This window comes from Colias philodice, chromosome 23, assembly GCF_061535455.1.
Source record: "Colias philodice isolate Cphi_HAF_F1 chromosome 23, ilColPhil1 Martin Lab GWU primary, whole genome shotgun sequence".
Lineage (NCBI taxonomy): Eukaryota > Metazoa > Arthropoda > Insecta > Lepidoptera > Pieridae > Colias > Colias philodice.
The window spans coordinates 3568463-3594195 of NC_143108.1; the positions used below are offsets into that span (position 1 = coordinate 3568463).

Here is a 25733-nt window from a genome sequence, read left to right on the forward strand (position 1 = left end):
GACATGGCATTTCTTAAGAAATTCACCATAAAGTTTTAACAGCCGTTTTACAGTTTAAGCGGTGACGACACAATTTAATGTAGAGTATTCATATTAAAGTATGCTTAAAACCGCAAAAGTATAAACTTTTTAGTATCCTCTAAAACATAAAAGCTAAAAATTTTCAGACCAAACATACCACAGATCATTAACAGAACATTATTTTATGCAGAGTGAGTTTAGTAAGTAGAGACGCCAATATAATACGTAATAACTATTTAGTAATCTGTGATAATACTAATAACTGAATTCTATATGTATGAGCGCACTTTTAACAATTCTTATGATTAAACCACATCGCTCTTATCGAGTAGCCCATTGTTGCTACCCCCGTCTTCTTGTCAAATGTGATAGTCCCGTAGCGGCCTAACCGACTCCGCAGACGAACGAGGCGTAGGGTCGACTCCAGATAACCCCAGAGACCCACTTCTCCTAACCACGAGCGTCTTTGTCCCATAGTCGGTGACGAAATTGTCATTTCTAGTTGGAGTGTTCGCTCGTACAGTTTGGTAACCACAGCAAGGAGGATATTTTGAGGTTAGGATCTTTTTGAACGCTTCCCGGAATTCCGTGTTGAATATTGAGTATATTATCGGGTTGAACGCTGAGTTTGAGTAGCCGAGCCATGTGAGGATCTTGAATGCGAGATCTGTAACAATGTTCCTTGTTAATGTATTTTAATTATGTTGAACAATGAATGTGAAAGGTAAAAGGTTGATTGCATTTTCAATATAGATTGATAATGTTAAAGGTTATATATTTGAATGGTTTTGTGTAATTAATAATCGCGTAGTAATAAAAGCTATTTTTTTTTAATCAAAATTCATAAAACATGGTTTTCACTAAATATTATAACTTCTTAAGAAGCTATAATTATATTGTAGTTGAAATAAAAACAGCAGATACTTTTGATAATGTGGAGTTTTATTTCTTACCGACTTATACAATATGGCGTGGCAGTACAGTAGTGAAAAGGAAACAGACATAGACATATAGATTCAAGATACAGTGTTGCAAACTTAATATTACATTGTCTATTAAAGAATAATACCAACATATATCTTAGATTCTCAAATTGAGTCTTTGTTATCATCTCCAAATATTTATATTAAACAAAACTGTTTTTTTCCATCGAATATCCAAACATATTATGTACCAAATCTTAATTCATCCGGTAAATTGGAAGCAATATTAAAAACAACATCTCCAACACAAAATAATAACATATAATTTTGTTGATATTTCCTATCGCGCTTGACCCAAATATCAAGGAAATAATTATAAGAACATTTTCCTGAAATGCTCAGGCATTTATATTAATTATTTATTAGAGAAACGCTTATTAGTTTTCTTTGTATGTGTGACGGTATTTATGTGTTTAATTGATTTTTAACAAAACCTTCAAATACGCATATAAAATCTAAAAATACATTAAAATATTATGTGAGTAATTGTCATGAGATAAGATTTTAGAATGAATATGAATGGACTCAGATTTTTTAGAATACGAAAATCCAATTTAAACCAGCAATATAAATCGAAAAAAATATTAGAAATGATAAAACTGAAATATTTATTTTACATAGATAATTTTCATAGAAAATGCAAATATTTTATGTAGAAAATAAATTTAAAATATGTAGTATATTTTCCACAACATTAGCGCTAAAACTTCCGTCCTCAGACCCGAGCCTCATTAATCATTACTACCGTTTTGTTAAAGTCTAGAATAACCTAGAATAACTAAAATTTATAAGAGAATTTCATTACTACATATTTAAGCAACTATTTTATGATTCCAATAACAGATAATTTTTACTTATTAATTTAAAAAATACTTGACTTTTTATGTTCATTATTATAGGTATGATGAAATGTCAATTAGCTGATATTTTTTTATTATAATTCACTATAATTCGATAAAGGAATAATATTTATTTATATTTAAAAACGTACAAAATATATTTACGTAAAATCATAACAAAATCTGTGTTTAATTAAAACATTTATTTCTGCGAACTCTTTCCGAATTGTTTTATATTAAATGACAATTATATTCACTCAGTTTGTTATTTCTTCCTAAATATAGAACAGGAAGTTGTTAAGAGCAAATGGTTATTTACAGACATCTAATTAATGTAATCGTATCGATTACAATTTTGACATTTGCCCGTTTAGAAGGCGTGCGTATAGAATTTCATTGTTGTTTATATAGATTTTCATCTTAAGATATAAATAAGTAGAATTTTATTTTTAGTAAGTTTTTAATCATCTTTATTTTCCATGGTGCCAAGATTGGAAGAATATGCTATAATATGTCGTAATTTTTGAATTCCTCTTCCTCCTTCCTTAATCCTGATTCCTGAAGGGTTACCATGATGTCGCATAGCAGTATTACTTCCAGTGTTTTAACGAGATAGCGCTGTACGATCACGCTCAGTCATTTCTACAAACTGGAAATAATACTGCTTTAAGACATCATATAAGGTCCCCCAGTTTCTTCACGAATTTAAATCATAATATGGAAAGTATTTTCCTTAGTGCTATTGTGGTTTACTCTTATCTTATATGTGACCAAATATTTGTGCATGTTTATCGTATCCATCAATCTGCATTAGACCAGTGTAATGTATTACGGCTAATCCTCTAATCCCTCTTAGTTTACCGAAGTTATTGTGGTGGAAATAGTATTGAGATGATAATCTTTGTATGGGTACAGAAGACTGAACTATGGCATTTTATTTATATAAAATAGTTAGTTATATTTAATAAAAAGTATATATCAAAGTATAGATTAAGTTAAACCTTAAGATTAAATTATGCCTGTTTTTTAATATTAATATAAACACAATATTCGTTATTTTACAATAAACAAACATAATATCAATATTCTATTAAATTATTTTTGCATAGTGTACTCATAGCTTAATTGTCTGACATGTGGTAGGGAGACTAGGAAACGTGCGTATGTATACACTTCAATTTCTACCAATTATAATCAAATTACCTGGTATACATGTCTTGCAGAACGCAGCCACAATGTTCACGCAGAAGAACGGCACCCAACACAGCAAGAAGACTCCCATTATTATTCCCACTGTGATAGCAGCTTTATGGTCTGACACGTGGTAGGGAGACGAGTGAACGTGCGTGTGGACGCGCGTCCGGACCGACTTGGTGCGGTTGTCTGGTAGCTGCACCGTTCGGGTCACTGCTCGGATGGACTTCACGTGCTTTTGAGCGTAGCAGTATAATCTGTGAAATAACGACTGTTAGTATGAAAGTGTGTACCTATGAACTTGTGTTGCAATATGCTTTAAGTACCAATATATTTACTTCCTTATTTACATTTTCTATAATGAGTATTTTTCGCTTAATGTAATTATTAAAATTTTTGTATTGTTAAAATTCATTACAATAAACTAAATGACAATCTCTTTCTTTTGGACTCATCTATCAATTATTTTTAGTTTATAATGAAATTTAATACATAAGTACACAGATATTTAAAAAGCTTGCAATATTTTGATAAAGCTGAAATTTGATGATAATTAAAGAATTGTAAAAGTGACTCAAAAATCTTATAAAGAGGACCACAGATAATAAGACTCTGATGGATACTTATGTTTAAGAGTACTTATAACTTTGTCTTCACGGGATTTTCCCTCACTTTAGTGGTATGTGGTATCATCAATATCGTTATTAGGGTATACGTAATAACAAATATCTAATATAAAATGTTCGAAATACTTGAATGAAATTTATTTTAAACAGTTTTTATGCATGTCTTACGATTAAGGATCAAAAGACATTGATAGATTTTGTAGTTTTCAAACTCAAACATTATTCATTCAGCTATACTTCAGAATCGCTTTTGAATCACCAAAATACAAAATGCTTTAGGTGTACAATAAAGTGTTAAATTATTGTTATAGATAAACATATGCACAAGAAGTAGCAAACTTATTTAAACGTAATTATTATTACAGATAAACATTCGCACGAGAAGAAACAATCTCACCTGCAGTATATACTGATCATAACAATGCACGGCAGTATGAACGAAATACAGCTCGACACTATCGCATACGTCGGCGTCAGAACCAACGCACAGGTCGGGTACCGCGGCGGTCTCTCCGTAGTAACTGTCTCCTCTGGCGGTCTGTGCAGACCCAGAGAGATGGGCAGGAAACTGACCATAACAGCTAGAAGCCAGATGAGTGCTATGGTTACTATGGCAACCTTGCGGGTCACCCATCGGCCGTATCTGCAATTTAGAATAGGTTAGAAATTGATTTTTTAAGGTTATTTATTAACTCGTTGTTATTCGAAAATATCGCTTTTGAGTTAAGTTAAGGGTCTTTGGAAATAAATATTCAAACAATGATGGTGTGTTTTATTTTAACTCCGAAACAGTTACAATGATTGTAATACATTTTACTACAAAGAAAGATCTAGTAGACGTATTTAAGATACATTCTAAAAATAAATCTTGAACTGGTTGAAATATGGAATGAGGACGTTGTGATAACGTGAAGTGCATGCATTTAGAAGCTCGTGTTCATGTTTGAATCTTCGGAACACGTTCGATGTTGAACAAATCCATTGTGATTTAAATTTCAAACAGTCTTTCTGAGTGGCTGTTACAATAATATTAGAAATGTGGGAATTGTGTGATATGTATTTGGTTTTATAGCTTAGAAAAAATTACATCACGAGGCGGGATACGAACCCGCGTCTTTTGCCTTTCGCCACTGTCTTTGCTGCGAAGACGCGGGTTCGATTTTTTTTATATTTTTTGAAAACTATAGATAAATCTTTGAAAACTTTTAAAATTCATTTCTGATTTAAAATTTTGCATAGGCATCCATATAGTGAATGCAAATGACTCTATATTTACAGACTACATGACCCGCTGATCTTTGCGTCGAAAATAGATTTGATTGTAACCTTAATTTTACGTTTTATTAAGGCTCTCCAGAATCGTGGGAACAATAAAATAGAAAATCGGTTCAATCTATTTTTGCTTTTACAAAGTCAATTGCGCTTATCAAAAACATTTTTGAAAATCTATACCTCTACATCTACAAAAAGTTTGGTTTACATTTTAGCAAGAAAAAATCCCGCTGCTAGTTTTTTTAATTATTATTTGTTAATTCCTCACGATGTTCAAAAGTGCCTGTCGATGAAGGCGGATACACACTTGCCTATATAAATTCGTCAGCAAATTCATTAATGTTTCTTATTTTTCATTTCGTTTGAGTTCACTAATGCAGAGATATATATCTAGAATTTAACAACCAATTAAAGTCTATTTTATTTGTTCTAACCTCAACGGATCCTTAATATGTATGTATCTGTCCAATGAAATGGCACAAAGATTGAGTATGGAAGCCGTGGAGCACATGACGTCACACGCCACCCACGTGTCGCAAAACTGTTCGCCGAACACCCAGTACCTGATGAATTAATATTTATTTATTCTTCATTGTTTACAGAGTGGAGTAATATGAATAACGGTTGGTACTTATTTATATAATTAATCGATTCTTCCCTCAATTTTCCGGATTTCATTGAATTTTAATTAATTATTTGAGATATGGAATAATTAATTTCCTAAAGATAGCAGGGCAAAACAAATTGTGATCGCTGTATGATAATGTTGTCTGCTATTAAATATTCTTTTTAACTATTATGTAATCTTAATTTCATTCTGATAGATCGAATAATTTATTGAAAAAATATCTTTATTAGTGTCTTAGTTCATTTTTCATAATCATTGTTTCATTCCCATTATTACCTTTTACAATTAATAAAAAAAGCTTACCCAAGCAAGTCATTCACCCCAGCAAACGTCATAACCGCCGCTGCCACAAGCATATCAGCGATTGCCAGTGAAGCCAGGAACAGATTGCCAATCCTTCTCAAGCCACGGTCCGTGTAAATCGCTATGCAGACCAGAATGTTGCCCGCTGCGCTCACGAATATGAGCAGGGAGAGGAATATGCCTGAAAATACTGTATAATTATAGATATTATAGAACATATTGGGTTATGTAGAGGACAAAAAGCTGTGGGACCTTCATAAGAATAAGAAATAGGCATGTTAAATTGATGATGGCTTACGAAGAGATATTTTCTGAAACTTTTATTGGTACTTAGTAGATTTATTATACGTATATTTAATTGTAAATATAAATAAAAAGCTTTTGCATACTATGCTGTGTCTCATTTATTGAATAGTAGAAATTGCTTCAAAATATCTGGTTCTAGAGATGTATTTCTGACTTGTTTTAGGTAGGAAATTTCATACTATCTATCGGAATCGACGCATTAAGTTACTTATATTAATACCATTCCAAAATGCAATATGTATATGTTACATAACACATTGAAAAGAAATTAGACATAATTTATTGTATTTTTCAGATAAGGGTCACAGCTTTAACTTTTAAACAAAGTATTTTTAGATATAAAAGGAGTTTTATTATTTTCGACCTTCACTCTACAATGTAAACATTTTGTTCTATTAACGCAAAGCTATTGAAATTACAGCTTTGTTTGTAAAGCCGATATTCATACATGACAATCAATATTCCATGAGATTATTCAGAAACCCTTTTGTTTGTTTGTTTTGTTCCTAATCTACGTCTTGACGTGTAATCTTAATTCAAATACACATTATAGAGTAGCTGTGCTTGCGACTTCGTTCGCGCGTGCGTAGTCACATTCAAATTATATTCTTAAAAATAATAATATGTTATAGCCTATAGAGTATAGCTATACGTTGCCGAAGACTTAGATTAATAAAAATACTTATTGCGTCTTGTACCGTTTTAAGATATCTATGTATTATAGACGTTAAATAACGGTTCTTAGGTGGGATTTACAATGAAGTATATAATTACCTACTAGTTCCATAAAGACACGTTAGAGTAAGACATAAATTAAGGTTTTGTCATGGAGTTGAAATATTATAAGTAATACATTTCAAGCGAATTGCTTTACAAGAAAACGCTTGAAATGTAAATGACTGTACAGAAAGCTATCATCTCTATCTAATATATTTGTATGTATTTATATACGTTCGCATATGTATTGAATTTTGAGCCTACATTAATGCAGAATTTGTAGAAATAACTAAGCCGAGGTTAAAACTCTAACCACGTTATTTTAACTATGAAATAACTGTAGTATATATTCTGTTGGTGATTATGAGCATACGCAGAACAGTTTAAAGTTCACCTTTGTGCACAAACACTGGATATAAATTAAGCATACAATAAATCTATACTTATAATAAATCTGTAGAGAAGCCAATTCTGTACATGAAATATATTTAAAAAAAAACTATGAAGGGGTGATAAGGGATCGCTACTGATGCCAAAAATGCAATCAGTAAAATTTTTGTCTGTCTGTCTGTCTGTCTGTCTGTCTGTCTGTCTGTATATTCGCTATAGAAACAGAAACTACACGACGGATTTTAACCAAATTTGGCACAATTATTCTTCATACTCCTGGGCAGGTTATAGTAAAAGAATCATGTAAATCGGTGTAGAAACACCAAAGTTATACATGAAATACGCTATAAGTCATCGCGCGTGAATACAGAATCATGCCATAAGGATTATTTTTGTGTATCAGTTGCCGCGTTCGACGCGCTTCGCGGCGGGAGCTATAAAAAGGCGGCGGGTCCGCGTATTTCCAAACTATACATAGCCAGAACGCAACCATAGGAAACTGCTCGTGTATACTTTGTAATGCTGTTTTTAAGTTTGTTATTACAAAATATACACGAATTTTGCGTACTGACCGTGTATACTTTGTAACGCGGATGCTTGCTTCTTCGTTCCAAACTATACACGATCAGTACGCAAAATATGTATAACTAAATATAGCTACTACACCACTTACGCTTGAGCGAAATAATAAATATATAGGCAATCAAAGACTTGTACAGCTATCTACTTTATTTTATCTATCTACTTTTATTCTTCTTGATTGATTCAGTAAAATATGGAATAAAATATTATTACCTAGGTAAGCTTACAAAATTAAATAGGTAACAGATATAAGGGTTACCTATGGGTGAGGTTAGGTTCGTATTTTTTTTAACTACACAAAAATAGTCGCCTCGCAACCGTCTTCTTCTGGACTTATTAGATTCTTATATTTTAGCACTATTGTCAATTGTAAGTCGTGCAGTATATTCGGGAACGAAGACACAAGCATCCTCGATACAAAAAATATACGATCAGTACGCAACACAATACACATGCATTTTAATAATAGATTTCAAAACAGCAATACAATAATATAAACGCGAGCAATGGAATGACGCCGCGCTTACTCCGAAATATACACGATTAGTCCGCATGCGTACTAGCGCTGTATATTTTGGAGCGCTATTCTTACTTACTTCACTACAAAGTATACGCGAGTATTTGTGTACTGCTGTTGTATAGATTGAAAGAACTTTGTTAAAAAGTTATTTCCAAACTATACGTGATTAGTTTCACACCGTTGCGTACTGGCCTTGTATAGTTTGGAAAGACGCGGCGGGTCCGCACCCGTTTCGCGTTGTCACGGCATCACGTGTGAACGGCTGAACCGATTTCGATAATTCTTTTCTATTATATTCCTTGAAGTACGAGGATGGTTCTTATGTAGAGAAAACGTAAATATGTTCCACGGGCGAAGCCGGGGCGGACCGCTAGTAATTAATATAGTTCACTATTCGTTTTATTTTTTGTTCAAATAACCAATAGATGATCAAGTAATCAATTTTATTAAAAACAATATATTTCTAATCATTAATTAGCGGAGACACTTTTGTTACTTTTTTTGCTTTCTATAACATCACAGTTTTAAATATGTATGCCTGTTTTGAGTCATAAACACATAAATTTGATTTTTTGGTAATAAACCAAACCAATTCTTGTACGAACTGATGTAATTTTATGAGATTGTGTATCTCCAAAAACACGCTATATATAATAAAAGAGAATATTACGAAAGAAGCACGGCATATTTTTTGCGAAAACGGGTATAAATCACTTTTCTGTTGCCTGTCAAGTACAGGCTTCCTGTAATCGATAGCCGATAATTACAGTGGCTTTAAGTTAAATGAAAAACAAATATAAACAAAGTGAAAATACGGGAAAATTCATTAACAGTTATTGGAAGAGTAATCTGCTTGAATGGTTAACGTTTTACTTGACAAAAGTCAAATAATAGTAAAAAATCGTGTCGCAGTATTCGTAATTAAATTGTCATGTTTTTTTTAATATTTCTGTGTTTTCAGTAAATTAATAATAATAATATAGTGTCTAGTCTGTATTCAGAGGAGTCCATGTGTTTACGGTAACATATTACACGCATTGCTCCGCTCCTATTGGTCTTTGCGTGATGATATATTAGCCTTCCTCGATAAATAGGCTATATAAATGTCAATGAAATATTTTTTCTAATCGGACACATGGTTCCTGTGATTAGCGCATTCAAGCAACAAACAAAAAACAAACTCTATAGCTTTATAATATTAAGTATAGATTGGAAATTGTGAAGGTACATTAGTCGAAATATTTTTTAATAAATATGCATTGAATAACATGCTGTTGCTTATTACGATAGCTTCATTAAATTTGATTCTTAATTTACATGACTTGGGTTATAATCCAATTACTTATACTAAAATACAAAAATTATTATCTCTCTATTCAAAGACGTTTACATTAAAATTAATACTATTTTCCTCTTTTGATATTTTTAAGAACGTATTAAATAACTGTGGGTAACTAGTTTCTTCTTCTATTATTATAATATAGCAATATTTTCAGTCTTTTCTGTATCATACAACGATTTTAATGAGTTAAACCTACGTCAAATAACGTATTTAGGACAGTAACGGATGAATTTACATTCTAAAGCCCTTTGTTTTTTTTCTTTATAAGACTTGAAAGTATTGGTATTATCTTGTGCACAATCTACGCTACTAACAATGCTGAGAATTTTGTTTGTTTGAACAAGTTAATCTCAAAAAATCTGTTTTGAATGGAACAATTCTTTTTGTGTTCAAATTTTACTACCAATAGGAGCAGAGCTTCTTGTAGAAATGTTGCAATTTAAATAAATGTTTATTCCTCTGAGAGCAAAAGTTACGTCTGTCAGTAAGTAAAGTTACCTATACCTACACTTACCGACAACCAGAATAGAGAGTAGTGTAACTGCGTCGGGGTCTTCCGCGTCTTCATATTCGACGGTCGTCTCGTTCGTGCCTATCACCGCCTGTGAACAATACTTATAATTATTGTTATGAAATTTAATTTATTAGAGCATTATTTTATTGTCTATTTTGTATTTAATTTGACTTGAATACTTGAACTTATGTCTTCATCTTGGTCTTTGATTAAATAGATTTTGAATAAAATCATTGTGATGATGATAATATGTTTGAAATAACATAGGTATATAAATTGCTTTTCTAAATAAAATAACCTTGTAACAGTAATTAGTTAACAATTTTTACGTATAAAAATATTTCCAAGATGTATATTTTTAAATGTCACATCATATTGATTAATATTACTTCTGTAAATCTAAAGTTTAAAGAAGTTGTGACTCTATCTCTATTTGTCTATTATGTACGCATTCATCTAAGAATTTACATGCAAAATAAGGTAAAATCTCAATAGCTTTCCGTAATTGTTAGAAGCAAGGTGATGGTAAAGACCCTTGCTACAAAGATCACGTACATTTTATCAGCTACGCGTCTTTCTCCCCTCAGATTAAGGATTGATGGAAGGAACTAATTATGTTTTCGTGTATAATGTGTACTGTGTTTTTAAAAGCGTAGCTTAATATTTTCCTACTGCAATGTTTGGAGTGCAGTTGAATATTCTCCATGGATATTAAACGATACAGATGTAATATGACTTAATTTTATTTTAAATATGAAACATAATACAATAGTTTACAATAGTAAAATCGAATTTCTAAAAATTCGATTTGCATGGTAATAACGGTATTACTTGTCTTTTACACCAATAAATACAAATGTTATACAATTTATTCAATTGAATTAACATGACGTCACAAAATGGTGCACAATCGACCCTATTGTTAATCGAATCGGAACGTACCTACATAAAAGCTCCTATAAGCGGCAAAAAGTAGGAGACACTTAATAAAATACTTTCACATTGTAATATGTGATAATTTCATACATAATTAATTTAAGCAAAGATAAATACAGGCGTTACCGTGTAACAAGACTGAATTTTCCAAACTCAAACATTACAAAGTCACGATGCTTGAACTTCGCTCGTGTTAAATCCCCGATGTTTGAGTTTGTACAACAAATGAGTATTAAAGGTTTTGTCAAATAGAACGCGTTTTTAGCGCGTGTTAGCATGCTCAAGTGATGCCACGCTATGACGCTTTATCGATTTACCAGGAAAAAACGCGTTCTTAGCGTGCGTCAGAGTGTTGTCGCTCGGTTTGACGGTGTATCAGCGCATAGTACAAAACCAATTGGCGTCATAGAGCGGCGTCAGGTTAGCGCTTGGCGTGCGCTAATAACGATAGTATAATTCTATTTGACGAAGACATTATTATTTTTACAGAGTACAGCTACCAGCTACGCGGTAATATACCGTCATACAGTCAACTACAACGCTTTAGCGCTTTATAGTTACGCGTTCTATCTAGCAAAGCCTTAAACTATGTATATGTTAGCGCGTTTAATTTAAAGATAAAATTATATTTTAAAAGTAAATCAATTGATGAACTTAATTAATTATTTTAATAATAATCAAATGGATAAAAGTATTAGTAATCATTTAATTATCAAATAATAATAATATTACATGTCATATTCAAAATAACGATCAAAACAACACAAATAACACCAGCGCTGACTCACACAGTCACGCCACTCGAATAGTCGTTCTATAAATAACGGTCGTCTGCAGTTGCGAGTCATTCTTGTCTTGACTTTGGTCGAGTAAAGATGTCTAAGAAATATTATATCAGTATTTAATTACGTAATACAACCACGCTTTAACATATATATGTACCATTTTCCTACTTTTGAACACTAAGCTATCAAAAGGGATTCAAATCGCGTTGACCTCTGAAACGGTCTGTAGAGACATGTTTCACCAAACTTGTAAAAACTAGTTTGAGGACAGTTTAAATGACCTGAACGGGTCAGCGATGTGATTCCTAATATTCTTGGGAATTATGTATTTTTATATGTTTCTATACCATGAGTATACAGAGGTATGTACATATTTATACATGTAATACTTTATTATCACGATATTTTTTTAATATGACCAAAAAAAAGCGATGAGTAAGATACATAAATAACATTATATTATGACTAGATTTCCGCCCGCGGCTTCACCCGCGTTTTCAAAGGAAAACCCGCATAGTTCCCGTTCCCGTGGGATTTCCGGGATAAAAACTATCCTATGTGTTAATCCAAGTTCCCTCTATATGTGTGCTAAATTTCATTGTAATCGGTTCAATAGAATTTGCGTGAAAGAGTAAAACACCCAGACACACACATCCTCACAAACTTTCGTATTTATAATATTAGTAGGATAATAATGTCAATTGTCATCTACATTAAACGTTGTCTAAAGCACAACAACCTAGAGTTGTCTGACCTATCTAATCAATGAATAATTTATAAAGTTGTGTGAACTGTGATTAACATATTAAGGTTCTGTTAGCTTTATGCCGTATCATATAGACAGCAATTAGAGCAAAATTTAACCTGAGCGCCAAGACATTTTTGTATTAAAAAAAATATAGAAAAGGAAGTCTATTTCTTTTTTTACCGTCACTTTACATAAATTTAAGATTATTTTCGCCGACAAATAATCGTATATGAAAAAATTACATTGTAAACTAATATTCTCTAACAATTTGCCGACACTGAAAATTTTGCCGCCCTAGGCATTAACCCGAGCTAGTACAAATCCAAAATTGGCCAATATTTCCGTAGCAACTATATAAAGAAAATCACAAAGTAGAATTCAATAAAGAAAGAGCTTTATAAATTAAAACCCATTAAAAGTCCATTAAAACTAGAGCCGTTCTCTTACAATAATAAAAAGTAAAAAAACTAAAACCCAACTACGACAAAAAACGACGCTGAAAAAGTATAAAACAAGATTTTCAGAATTCCACTATGTAGAGATAAATTTTCATGTTTGGAAAGGCGTAGTCACACGTTGTCAAAGTGCTACGGTAGATATATGTAACGTGTGACTACGCCTTTCCAAACATGAAAATTTATCTCTACATAGTGGAATTCTGAAAATCTTGTTTTATACTTTTTCAGCGTCGTTTTTTGTCGTAGTTGGGTTTTAGTTTTTTTACTTTTTATTATTTGTACTATTTTGGTATTAAAGTGTATTTGTGGCGCAAAATATTAACAAAAGTTAAATTGATGAACTAATAAAGAAGCTATGAACGAAAAGATATGAATTATATGCAATCAGCCCATGAATACAAGTAAAGTCACAAGCAAATGCTAGTAATATATATATATATTCAAAATGTGCAAGTAAAAAGCTTTCAAATGATACCAAACACGGCATATTTATCTTAACTTTATTTTTTTACTCTGTATGTTTTGTCCGCTAGAGGGCGCCACATTAAATTTTGTGAAACCCCATATAGCCTATAACCAGCGGACAATTAAGACGCTTCTAATGATATATCATTTGTCGAATTCTGATAACTAGTTTAGAAGTTACGAGGGAACAGATGAACATACATACATACATATATACATACATACATACATACATACATACATATACTCCTCCTCCTTTTGCTTTGCCGTAGTCGGGTAATGAAATATTACAAAGACGTAGTGTTCTTTGCGATAGAAACTTGTATAATTTACAAATAGTTTCGTAAAGAGTGAGGCAAAAAGTAGCACCTTTTATTGTATGTAACAAACACGTTTTTGTTAAAACGTTAAATGCAACGCTCGCTTCAGTTTTTCAGACGATAGTTTTACGTTGCCCTATAATATAATAGAACCTGGTCTGATAAAAAATATATGCTAACATTTCAAGTAAGGTATTATAAAATAGAGTAAAACAGTTAATTTCCTTTGTAATCTTTAAGCGAATTTTCCATGCCTTGCCAGGCTAACTAACTAAAAAAAATATATCATCGCATCGCTGTGGTGGTTGGAGTGTAGGTGTTAGGTTTTTTCGTTACGGAATTTTTACGTTCGGTCGCCGCGCTCAAAGTCTGAGATAAAAGCTATGCAATAGCTTAAAAAGCGCACCTGTATAATGATTTCAATTAAAATACAGTGTTCTTTACAATATGAACCATAAAATGTACGCCACCAACATTTTATAATATTCAAAAAAGACAGCGGAGAAATAATAAGAAAAGTATATCGTTACAATTTTGTAAAAATACAATACCATTTTTTAAAATTAGTAGAACAGAGAAAATGATTATTTGCCAAGTTTCAATTTTCGTTTGCAACAAATATTGGAACAAAATCATGGAATACTTCCAGCGGAAATATTGTATAACTTCACGCAGCTAGAACTTTTGCATTAAAACTTATTTTTCCATGTTACTGAAAGAGAATAAATATTACAATATTACTGTTTCTTTTGCTTTTAAACATTATATTCTTAGTTTGTAGATATATCTTTGTGTACGTGGTTATATCTTCCAGACCATTTTAGAATTCCTACAACATACTACAGATCAATAGTCATTACTCAGAAATAAGAACTAGTAAGTAAATAATTAATAAACCTTTTTAAGTCATATCGATATTAAAATAACCTCTACATATTTTCTAGTGCCTCAATAGATAAACGAATCTTTACTGCCTTTTCAAAAAAGCTCATACACTCATACCATGTATATAAAGACCCGATCAATGCGACTGAATGAAACCATTTCAATGAATATGTATAGCACCTGATTGTTAACACACTAGCAAAATAATTTATTCACGCGATTATACGCTCCATTGCCTGTACATAGAGGCCATTTTGCAATATACGCGAGTTAATTCAACAGCACCGATTGTTGTTAAGGTATTCGAGCGTAAAGATCTCGTAAATGAATGGGCGCAGCTTTGTTTACTTACTACTCCAGTAATTGTATTATCGTTTATTTTCATATATTTTGAAGAATATTTTCGAGGGAATTGTTATTTATTTATTGACAGGACTATTATTACAGTATTGGATGAGTATTTATTTTTATTTTAAACTTAAAAACATTTTCATATAAAACGTTGTCAAAACGCGTATTGTATACTTTTATGGCTTACACTTTGAATAAGTTCATGTAGAGACAAGCGTCTAACACTACACGTCTTAAGTCTATAAGCCCTAACTTAACAAACTCTTTGCTAAGTATGTGTGAAATATGAGAACTATTGCAATACCTATATAAAAAAAGCCAAACTGATTAACCAAATGTTTCAAGTACGATGTAGAGTTATTATTATTCTCTTTAATTAAACCCTAATTTTGAATAGTCTCTGTTAATTGTACATAATCTCTAGTTAATCTAGAGCCTCATTATAAACCAACAAAATTAAAAAGCACAGATCGAATTACCATCCCTTTTTAGCCGGGTTATACTCATTGAAATAATGTCATTATAAACCAATAAAATTAAAAAGCACCCACATCGAATTACCATCGCTTTTCAGCCGGGTTTTACTCATTGAAATGACGATGATAATAAAGCGTACAAAAGTTTCAGAGACAAAAGAACAAATACAGTTACTGGGCGGTCGGAAGCACTTTTCTAACTAATGAGCAGCGAAACGGGATACTTCGTGCTGTAACTCAGCAAACTTGATACATAAGTGGAAGTAAATGTAGGTAGAATTACGAAAAGAATATATAATATTACGTGAAATATCCTACTAATATTTTAAAAGCAAAAGTTTGTTTGTTACTCCTTCACGTAAAGACTGATCAATCGATTTTCATAATATTGACACACACGTACCTAGGGAGTAACTGGGCACATAGGATAGTTTTTATACCGGAAATCCTACAGGAACGGGAAATATGCGAGTTTTTCTTTGAATAAGCGGGATATATATTATATAATAATTGTTAAATAAACGTAGTTGCGGTTTAAATTAACTTTGGAGAAGGCTGTAGATTATACGCTATATAATACTATAATAATAAATACTATAATATACATAATATAGGACGAGGGTAACCCCTTTGATAATACACAAAATTTTAAATGTATTGCTGTTTTCAAAGAACCAAATATCCAAATGACCACAGCCCTTTTGAAATGTTCCAAAGAAAGCAACAATGCTACAAGAAAAGTGGCTTTTCAACTAGGTATATCGGTCAATTAAGGAAAGCTGGCATGTTCACAGTACTCACACTTATGCAATTTCACTTACAGTATGTTCAAAAATAAATGCGACTCTAGTTTCATTTTAGACTTGAATTGTAAAATGGGTGCGTTGTAGATAAATATATGCAAATATAATTATGAAAGCTCTCATAATTTACCTGTAAAATTATAATTTAAAAGTAAATCAATTGATGAAGTTAATTATTTATTCTAATAATAATCAATTGGATAAAAGTATTAATAATTATTCAATTATCAAATAATAATTAAATTTCAGGTCATAAAAACAATACAAATAACACGTGCGCTCACTCCCAACATACACCAGGGCCAATCCCTTCCAAAATGATAAAAACCTAAAAAAAATAGTAGTAGGATGAAACCCATTAGAAAAGGAGGAGAATGTGATAAAAATTAAAGGAAAAATAAATTACAGACAATCCGAGTTCGGGAAGTGGGAGGGGGGGAGCTTTTAAGGCTAAAAAAGCCAAGCAATAGTCATTGGAAGTTCACAACTACGCTCAAGAATTAACTGGACCGATTTTCCATGTATACAACTCGATGGGTTTGTTATACCATACACTTCTGAGGTGAAAAATCTGGGATTAACCTTTGACGAAATACTATCATGGGTACCACAAGTCAAAGCTGTTTCTAAAAAAGTGTATGCATCCGCAAACAGTTTAAAACGGTTAAGCCACTTCCTACCTATACCTACCAAGGTTATGCTTGCGCAGACTCTTCTTTTGCCACTCCTGGATTATGCTGATGCGTGTTACACAAACTTATGTGAAGAGCAGCTTAATCGACTCGAACGGCTCCAAAATACTTGCATCCGATTTGTTTATGGGCTGCGAAAGTTTGACCATATTTCCGAGTATCGTAGGAAACTTAAATGGCTGCCAATCCGTTCACGCCGGAATATGCATGTCCTCAAACTTCTCTACTCTATTCTTTTCTGTCCTAATTCTCCTTCCTACTTAAAATCTAACTTTAACTTCCTTACAACTGATACCTACTCTCTTAGATCTTCCAACAATCTTTTGCTTAGTTTCCCTATACACTCAACTAAATATTACACCTCCTCCTTCACTGTCACTGCAATCCGTTTATGGAACAACCTACCTGAGAGAATTCGTTGTGCTCAATCAATAAGCTCTTTCAAGAAAATGCTGAAAGATTATTTCCTTTCCCTCTAATTGTAGTATTTATGTAATTATCGTATTGCTGTTTGTATCTGTAAGTATGTGTATGATATTTGTATATGTATGTATGTATGTGATTATTATATTCTATACGTATATAATATTTATGTATATGTGTTACTATATATTTTATTATTCAAATATTTATAAGTTATAACTCATGTTAATTATTGGCTCACACTACCGAAGTTATTATATTTTTATCCTCTACCCGACGGTTGCCTGGAAGAAATGGCTTATAGCCATAAGGCCGCCCACTGTATGCCGATTGTATCTTTTATTTTGTGTCGTCTTAATCTTGTATTTCCTATACAGTGAAGAATAAATAAATAAATAAATAAATAAATAAAAAATGGTTTCTCTTGATTTCCAACAAAACTACAAGTCCTATGGAAAAAAGTTCAATGGCAAAGTTGTAGGTAATAAAAAGTACAAAAGTTGTACTTTTGTATTAACAATTTTTTCACGTAACCTCAAAATTTAGGTGAAATATTAAAAAAACCAAGTTATTGGTTTTTTATTTCTTTTTCAAAAAAAAATTTTTTTTCTACTATATTTGGTGAAAAGTTACCTTATTGTGTCTCAAATACACTGTAATTTATTTGATTGAAAATATTTATTTTTTCGCCTTATTTCAATTTAATACCAAAAAAACAACCTAATTTTCAATCGAAAATTCTGACGTCGAAATATCAGCTTTTTACAAAAAGTTTGGGGGCTTTTTGTTCGTTGAAATATCTACTTTCTAATGGTCTAAAATATAATATACATTACCATAGTAAATTTACTCAGAAAATGCATACAAACAGTGTGATAATGAGCTTTTTTGGCAATGGCAAATTTCTCAAACGACCTGAAATGTTTTTATCGACATCATTTTGTTTATGTACATACTGTCAAATGTTAGCTGTGGTATCGTTACTTTGATCAGATGAAATTTTTTCTTTTGAAATGTTACCGAAAAGCCGATACAAGAGAAAATATAGAGTTCGAGAAGTGTGCCTGATTTAGTAAAAGCTCATTATCACACTGTTATTGGTAAAAATGTCGATTTTAGTCAAAATTTATATTTTTCTAACAAGATCCTTATCATCCAAATTTCCACCTTGGTGAGAAAAATTGACATTTCTAATGAAAATGAACAAAAAATTAAATGATTTTATTAAATACTGTAAAATAGTCTATAATTCTTCCATTTACTGTATCACAAAATTCTTCATAGATTTTTAGATATTCGTACTACACCAATTACATCACCCTGTATTTATAAACAATTGCAAAATATGACACATACATAGGCCGGGAGATACTGACACAAAATTTCGGGTCATTTGTAACAGAATGGCGGTTCTACAGAGGTCTTATTACGCAATGACTAAAAGAAAAATGATGGTCAGAACGCTCGTACCGGCGGACTAGTTGCGTGGGCGTTAGTCGAACTCGTCGGATAAATAGCGAAAGTCAAACGATTTGTAACACAAAAATTTTAGAATTTACCGATAGCCCATAAAAAAGATGTAGGCGGTAGTGTCATGCCATACTTTTCCGGTGTAACTTACAGCCCCCCATACCGACGCGATGCGTTGATTTAAAAAAAAAACAATTCAACCATTTGTACCAGGCTAACTTTTGCATAGGTAATCATCATCGTGCAGACATTTACGAAAATCGCCATGCCATACTTTTCGGACGATTCCAAATGGCCACCATACCGCCGAAAATCTGCAAAAAAAAAATTTTTTTTTCGCCAAACAATTTGTACCAGTATTGCATTTGGATTTTTGGAGAGTATTTGATAAAATGTGACCATTATTATATTTGCCATACTTCTAGTAGGGGGAAAAAGTGCTGCCATACTTGAAAAATTAATTTATTCGTCACGTTTCAAAAATACGACTGTACAATACGTAAAATAATTTTTTACAGTATGGGATCATTATATTCTGTTTGTTTGTATACAATTCTACCTAGAAAAAAATATCGCAGAATGCAAACATGGGGCGGATGATTGTAAGACTTAAGCCAAGACGTAAAAAAAAAAATGAAAAGAATTGGCGATTTGTACCAGTACGGCATTTTTTTTTTGGAAAGTATATGATGCAACGTGACCATTATTATATTTGCCATACTTTAAATAGAGGGAAAAATTAGTGCCATACTGCTACAAATCGTTCAAACTACGAATAAAATCTTACAATAAGAAAAAAATCTTATACACATTCGTCACCTCCCACAGGTATGGCATTATCACACTTCTATTTATAATCATTTAGGAGTTGTTGAAAAAAAATGTAGGGTGGTACAAATCGTTCGGCGAGAAAAAAAAATTCAAAAATTTGCAGATTTTCCGCGGTATGGCGACCATTTGGAATCGTCCGAAAAGTATGGCATGGCGATTTTAGTAAATGGCTGCACGACGATGGTTACCTGTGCAAAAGTTAGCCCGGTACAAATGGTTGAATTGTTTTTTTTAAATCAACGCATTCACGTCGGTATGGCGGACTGTAAGTCACATCGTCAAAGTATGGCATGACACTACCGCCTACATCTTTTTTAAGGGCTAAGACCCCTCTAGACCGCCATCCTGTTACAAATGACCCGAAATTTTGTGTCAGTATCTCCCGGCCTAAAATGTGCAATGTGTAAATGTGTTGACGTTCCAGCTCTTCTTAATATACCTATTCCGATTATTAATGTGTTACAATAAAAAAACATTGACTTGCTCCAGTGTGCGAATCACATTAAAAGAATCATAGACAATTAAAAAAACATCGTGAAAGTGTGGACGATCACAGCTGCAGTTTCATAGCTGAGGCAAGAGTGATCGCAGACGCTCTATAAGTTGATTTTATAATGCCCGGCATAGCAAAAAGACAGATTCATATATTATTCTATTTTTTAAGTAATATGAGTAGTTGTTAAGTTAGCATGTGGCAATAAATATTTTTTCTTTGTTTCTTTCTTTCAGATGCATCGGAAAAACCTCTGGCAGAGAGTCCTACTCAGTTTTGGAAACTATCGTTAATTATTCCCTACCTAAACTCGCTAATTATATTGTTGGAAGAACGTTTCTCGGAGACCAACTTACCGGCATATTCTTTGATCTCTTTGCACCCTTATAACATGCTGCAAATGACTTTCGAAGAGTTTTTGACAAACAGAGACCTTTCGCGAGTTTTATATCTTAACTAGTAGTTTCCTCAGTGAAGCTCAACTGTGGTACCACTTGTAGGAAGAATAACATATGGCAATGAATGTTCTGAAAGACATGGAAGTGACAGAACTGATAAAGACTTCAGAAATGTTTTATCCGAGCATATAAACTGCACTTGCTATGTTACTGGCCCAGCCGTGTACGACTTGTGCTATAGAAAGGTCTAACAGTACGTTACGGCGCGTCAAGACTTAGCTTCGTTCTGCCATGAGTGAAAATCGTCTGTATGCCGAGATCCTCTTGCCGAAACAAAAAAAACATAAAATTGAACGCTCAGAGCTAAGAAGGGTCTGCCAGAATCCACGACGGCTTTTCTTAAAGTAACACATGTTTAAATTAGTTAAGACCTTAATAAATAAACAATTTGTAATACCAATGTGTTGTTATTTACTTCTAGTTATATGTTTTTCTATACTGCTGCCCCACCCAAAAATAGTACTTCTTAAAATGTAGTCTACCGACGGCATTCAGAAACTCAGAAATGAATGCAAGATTATTTTAATCGATCTAGTGTTTTTGAGTAAGTATACTCGTAATAAACACTCATACGAAATTCTTTATTTGAGAAATAATTCAAATTAATAGCACACTACAAATTGGTGGTATAATTAAAGACTTAGCAGATGATTAAAGTTTAATTTTCGATTCGAATTTCGCCCGTTTGTAGAATTATCTATTTATTCTCTAGTTGAGGTGGAGTTGCGGCCAACTTGAACGGCTGAATTGTTTCGAAATTTGATATATTAGCTTTCATAGCAATAATATATGAAGCAGAATTAAAGGTTAGTTACGGGTTTATGTTAAGGGTGTAGTTATAACGTTATAATTTAGGTATAATAAATACAAATTAGGCTAGAGAGGCAGGTATTAAATAAAAATGTATTTTTATAAGCACAAGGACTTTAATAACTTTAGTTACATAATACCTAATAATTTAAAATACTTGGTTTCAATATACCTACCTTTTAATTTTATAACATATATTACAAAAGTCCTAAGAAACCCACTTTTAAAATGGAATTTATCCAATTATATATATAATGGTAGTAACAGATCTATTGCAAAACACATTGGAATGTCTAATCACTAAGATATGACCCTTGAAATATTTATATTGCTCTGAACAACATTTCACCTCGATTCCTTACCTACGATTATGTCGACTTAATTTAATTTGTTAGAATTTCAATATTCTATAACAGTATAATCCGGGTTGTTTATTATTGTATCTTTATTCTACGTAAAAAATTAAAAAACAATTTTTTGTAACTACTTATTCATATTTTATCAAATATAGGTGGCAGTTTATTTCAGTTAAAGGAAAATCCTAAGCATGAGGTGTTTAAAGTAGTGTACCTAAAGGCTGGTTCACACTTTGATTAGTGCGAGTGCAAGTGATTAGTGCGAGTGCAGGTGATTAGTGGGAGTGCAGGTCAATGGTGCAATTCGCGACGCTACACACTACGCTAAACACTAAACACTAAACACTCCTGTCCAGACGTAGTTACTAAACACCTGCACTAATCACCTGCACTCGCACTAATCAAAGTGTGAACCAGCCGTAAGTTTATTTATCACCTAGCTGCACCGCGCGGTTTCACCCCCGTGGCTTCACTCCTGTAGGTCGTAGCGTGATGATATAATATAACCTATAACCTTCCTCGATATATGGGCTATCTAACACCGAAATAATTTTTCAAATCGGACCAGTAGTTCCCGAGATTAGTGCGTTCAAACAAACAAACAAACAAACAAACTATTCATCTTTATAATATTAGTATAGATTTAATACAAATTAAAGATAAATTATTAATAAAGTATAATTATTAATTATGTTCTCCACGGCTACGAAAGGGGAATACGACATCAAAAAATGTTGAGCAAATAGTGTTCCTAAATGTAGAACTTAGAATAACATTTTGATGTACAAAATTATTCACACCAAAATTATTTATAAGTACATGATACATGAAATTTCTCTCGGCTAATACATTACGGAAGACATAAATGTCTACACATTGGATGTGACACAAGCTTCCACTGTGTAAACTTTGTACAGGGGAGATTCGATGAAATTTTCTTATGTTTCAATATGAAAATGTCGGAGTTTATGTGTTCTTATATCTTACAGCGTTCGGTTCGGGTGAAATTACGTTCTTATATGTATTATGCTTTATATTTTTGTAAAAATCTATACTACCATGTGAATTTGTAACGTGGTAAGGTATACATAATCTTTGAATCTATTGAACCAATTTTTTAAATACTCTTTTCAATAGAAATATACCTACGTCATCTGTAAGTTTCATATAGGCTATTAGTTCATTTTTTTTATATCCCGGATTAATGCGAACGAGGCCGGGACGGGCGGTTAGTCTAATAAAATGATTAAAAAAAAGAAGAAACCAATAAATATAGGTAATCAATATTAGAAGAGTGCCTACGAGTATTCAAATATCGATATATCAATGATATCGATTGGTGTATCAATAGTATTAAATAATTCAATATTATTCCTTATAACTTAACTTTGTTTTTGAGAATACACTAGTATAAAATGGTCCTATAATGTGTTTTACATAATATAGAAATAGAGCCAGAGCTTTACGTAATAAATTTCAGTAATACCAATGTTAATTCGCTTTACGATATATTACCGCTCATCAAACATCACGTGTCACCGAAATATTCCGATTTCATTACCTTTGTAACGAATGCCGACATGTCACAAAATTAGTATTTAATATGTAGTTCATTCTAGCGGTTAGCTGCTTAACAATTTTGGTTCGCACTTATACGTAAACGAGTGTGAATAGAGGTGAGATTTCTGTGTCGGAATGTAATGTAATAAAGTTATTTCTTTACGTGTAGTACTTGTTATGAATGATCCATAAGAGACTTAGATCACTACATAGTATAAAACAAAGTCGCTTTCTCTGTCCCTATGTCCCTTTGTATGCTTAAATCTTGAAAACTACGCACCGGATTTTGATGTTGTTTTTTTAATATATAGAGTGATATATAGAGATAGAGTGATTCAAGAGGAAGGTTTTAGTACATCTATAATGTATTAGGTTTTAAAAAAAGCGGCGAAGCCGCGGGCGGTAAGCTAGTATTCTATATTATGAGCAGTAAGTACTGGAGCCTTATAAAATATAATAATTTTACAGACTTAGGTAAATGTAGAGAAACATAATTAATAATGAAAATGTTATTAGAATGAGAAAAAGAAAGACACTTTGAAACTTGTATAAGCTGTTATTATAAAGAGGAAAGGTCTGTTTTCTGAATTAGCATGGGATAGTAAAAAGTTTGAAAATATCTTTGGGTCTTCTTACTAAACTATTTATGTTGAACTTGAACATATATTTACAAATTCATACAAATGATACGAGGGTCTAAAGGTGTAAACTTGACCCAATTCTAACCCGATATCTTGTAGACTTTGTACAAAATATTGCCAAATATATTTTATTATTTTCGATTAATACCTAGAGTTATAAAAAATTAAGTATTTGCTTAAAATAATTGTAAATAGTAGATTATTCTACCCATAATATATTAAAGTAAGTAATTTTTAAGTCACAGATTTACATGCACGTACATTAATAATCCCTATAATATTATAAATGCGAAAGTAACTCTGTCTGTCTGTCTGTTACGCTTTCCCGCTTAAACCTCTCAACCGATTTTGATGAAATTTGGCACAGACAATCTTTAGACCTTGAGAAAGAACATAGGCTACCTTTTATTGCGAAATATGTACCACGGGCGAAGCCGGGGCGGACCGCTAGTTAATAATAATTTAATAGTAAAACATAATATAACAGACCCAGGATGACGCAATCTTATATATAGGTGCATATTATACAGTCTATGGTGACCCATATAGTTCCTATAGCAATTGAACTGTAAGTAAGGAAGGTGATCTTCCTCCAAAGGGCTTTGACCAATCAATCCGAGTGAGTGGCTCTTAGGGTTACAATCTTGATATTGCGGCCAAAGGATGGAAAAAGGGGATATTGTTTTTAATTTCTTTAGTCGTATGTTTTGATATATATTTTAACAGCGTGAATTTTGGTTATAATATTTGATTTGCAGCCTAATGGTAAGTTACTCACCTACTGCATTTTTTAAGATTTTTTTCATACAGAGAAACAATATTGTACCACGTAGTATACAAATTGCATGAAAAACTTTGTTTTTATCAAAATTATTTAAACTTTAGTGTAATTTATGCTTATAATTTATGATTTTTTCTCTTTAACAGTTTAAAAAAGTAATCTTAACACTAGAAATGCTGCGGTCAGGGAGCTAAGAACAAAATGTTAATATAATAAATGTTAATAATATTATAATAAATAAACTCACATTGGTCGGAGATATAAAATTGTACTCCATTGTAGTCCTATCTATATTGACGCATGCCGATTCAAATTTTCGTGTCTTCTTTTAGCAGGAAGCTCCCAGGGCGCCTCAACCGCCATATTCCAAACTTCATTTTTAGATGTCACATCTCTGGAATAGAATGGAAAAATTAAAAATGTATTTTGTGTCCTATTATGTGATTTAAATATAATATAGGTATACGTGAATAGATTGTATCTTTGTTTAGTTTTATAGCATTCGAATGCTTTAAAAATGAGAAATGGTGCGAAGTGGTGGGTTCGAATACCGCCTTGTGATCGATTTTTTTCTATAGGTACTTCAAATAATTCTTATAGATTGTATCTTAGGTACAATAATAGAATATAATATGTAACTAAGGCTACATATAAATTTAACTGTGACTGTAAAATCGGATTTGAATGCATATATTGTAAATTCAGAAGTACCTATTTGCGTCATAAATAATATAATGAGAGTTTCTAAGTTGTT

The 25733-nt window shown here is 32.1% G+C and overlaps 1 protein-coding gene across 1 annotated transcript; it reads right to left on the reverse strand.

Moving 5' to 3' along the window:
• Window positions 1–302: 302 nt before the first annotated feature.
• Window positions 303–25256, reverse strand: LOC149477972 (dopamine receptor 1-like). Its single transcript, XM_089709635.1, has 7 exons — window positions 25227–25256; window positions 10238–10325; window positions 5867–6047; window positions 5370–5498; window positions 4061–4306; window positions 3047–3294; window positions 303–688 (listed from the first exon to the last, which is right to left on the reverse strand). The coding sequence occupies exons 1-7, from the start codon at window positions 25254–25256 to the stop codon at window positions 381–383; spliced, it is 1230 nt and encodes a 409-aa protein (XP_089565761.1). The 3' UTR covers window positions 303–380.
• Between the last annotated feature and the right edge of the window lie 477 nt (window positions 25257–25733).

Bases quoted from the DNA above. Each gene is read 5' to 3' on its own strand.
- LOC149477972 (XM_089709635.1), bottom strand. From the start codon at position 25,256: ATGGAGTACAATTTTATATCTCCGACCAAT. The intron at 10,326-25,226 runs GTGAGTTTATTT...TATTGTTCACAG, and splicing joins ATTTTATATCTCCGACCAAT to GCGGTGATAGGCACGAACGA. The intron at 3,295-4,060 runs GTGAGATTGTTT...GTTATTTCACAG, and splicing joins ATGATCAGTATATACTGCAG to ATTATACTGCTACGCTCAAA.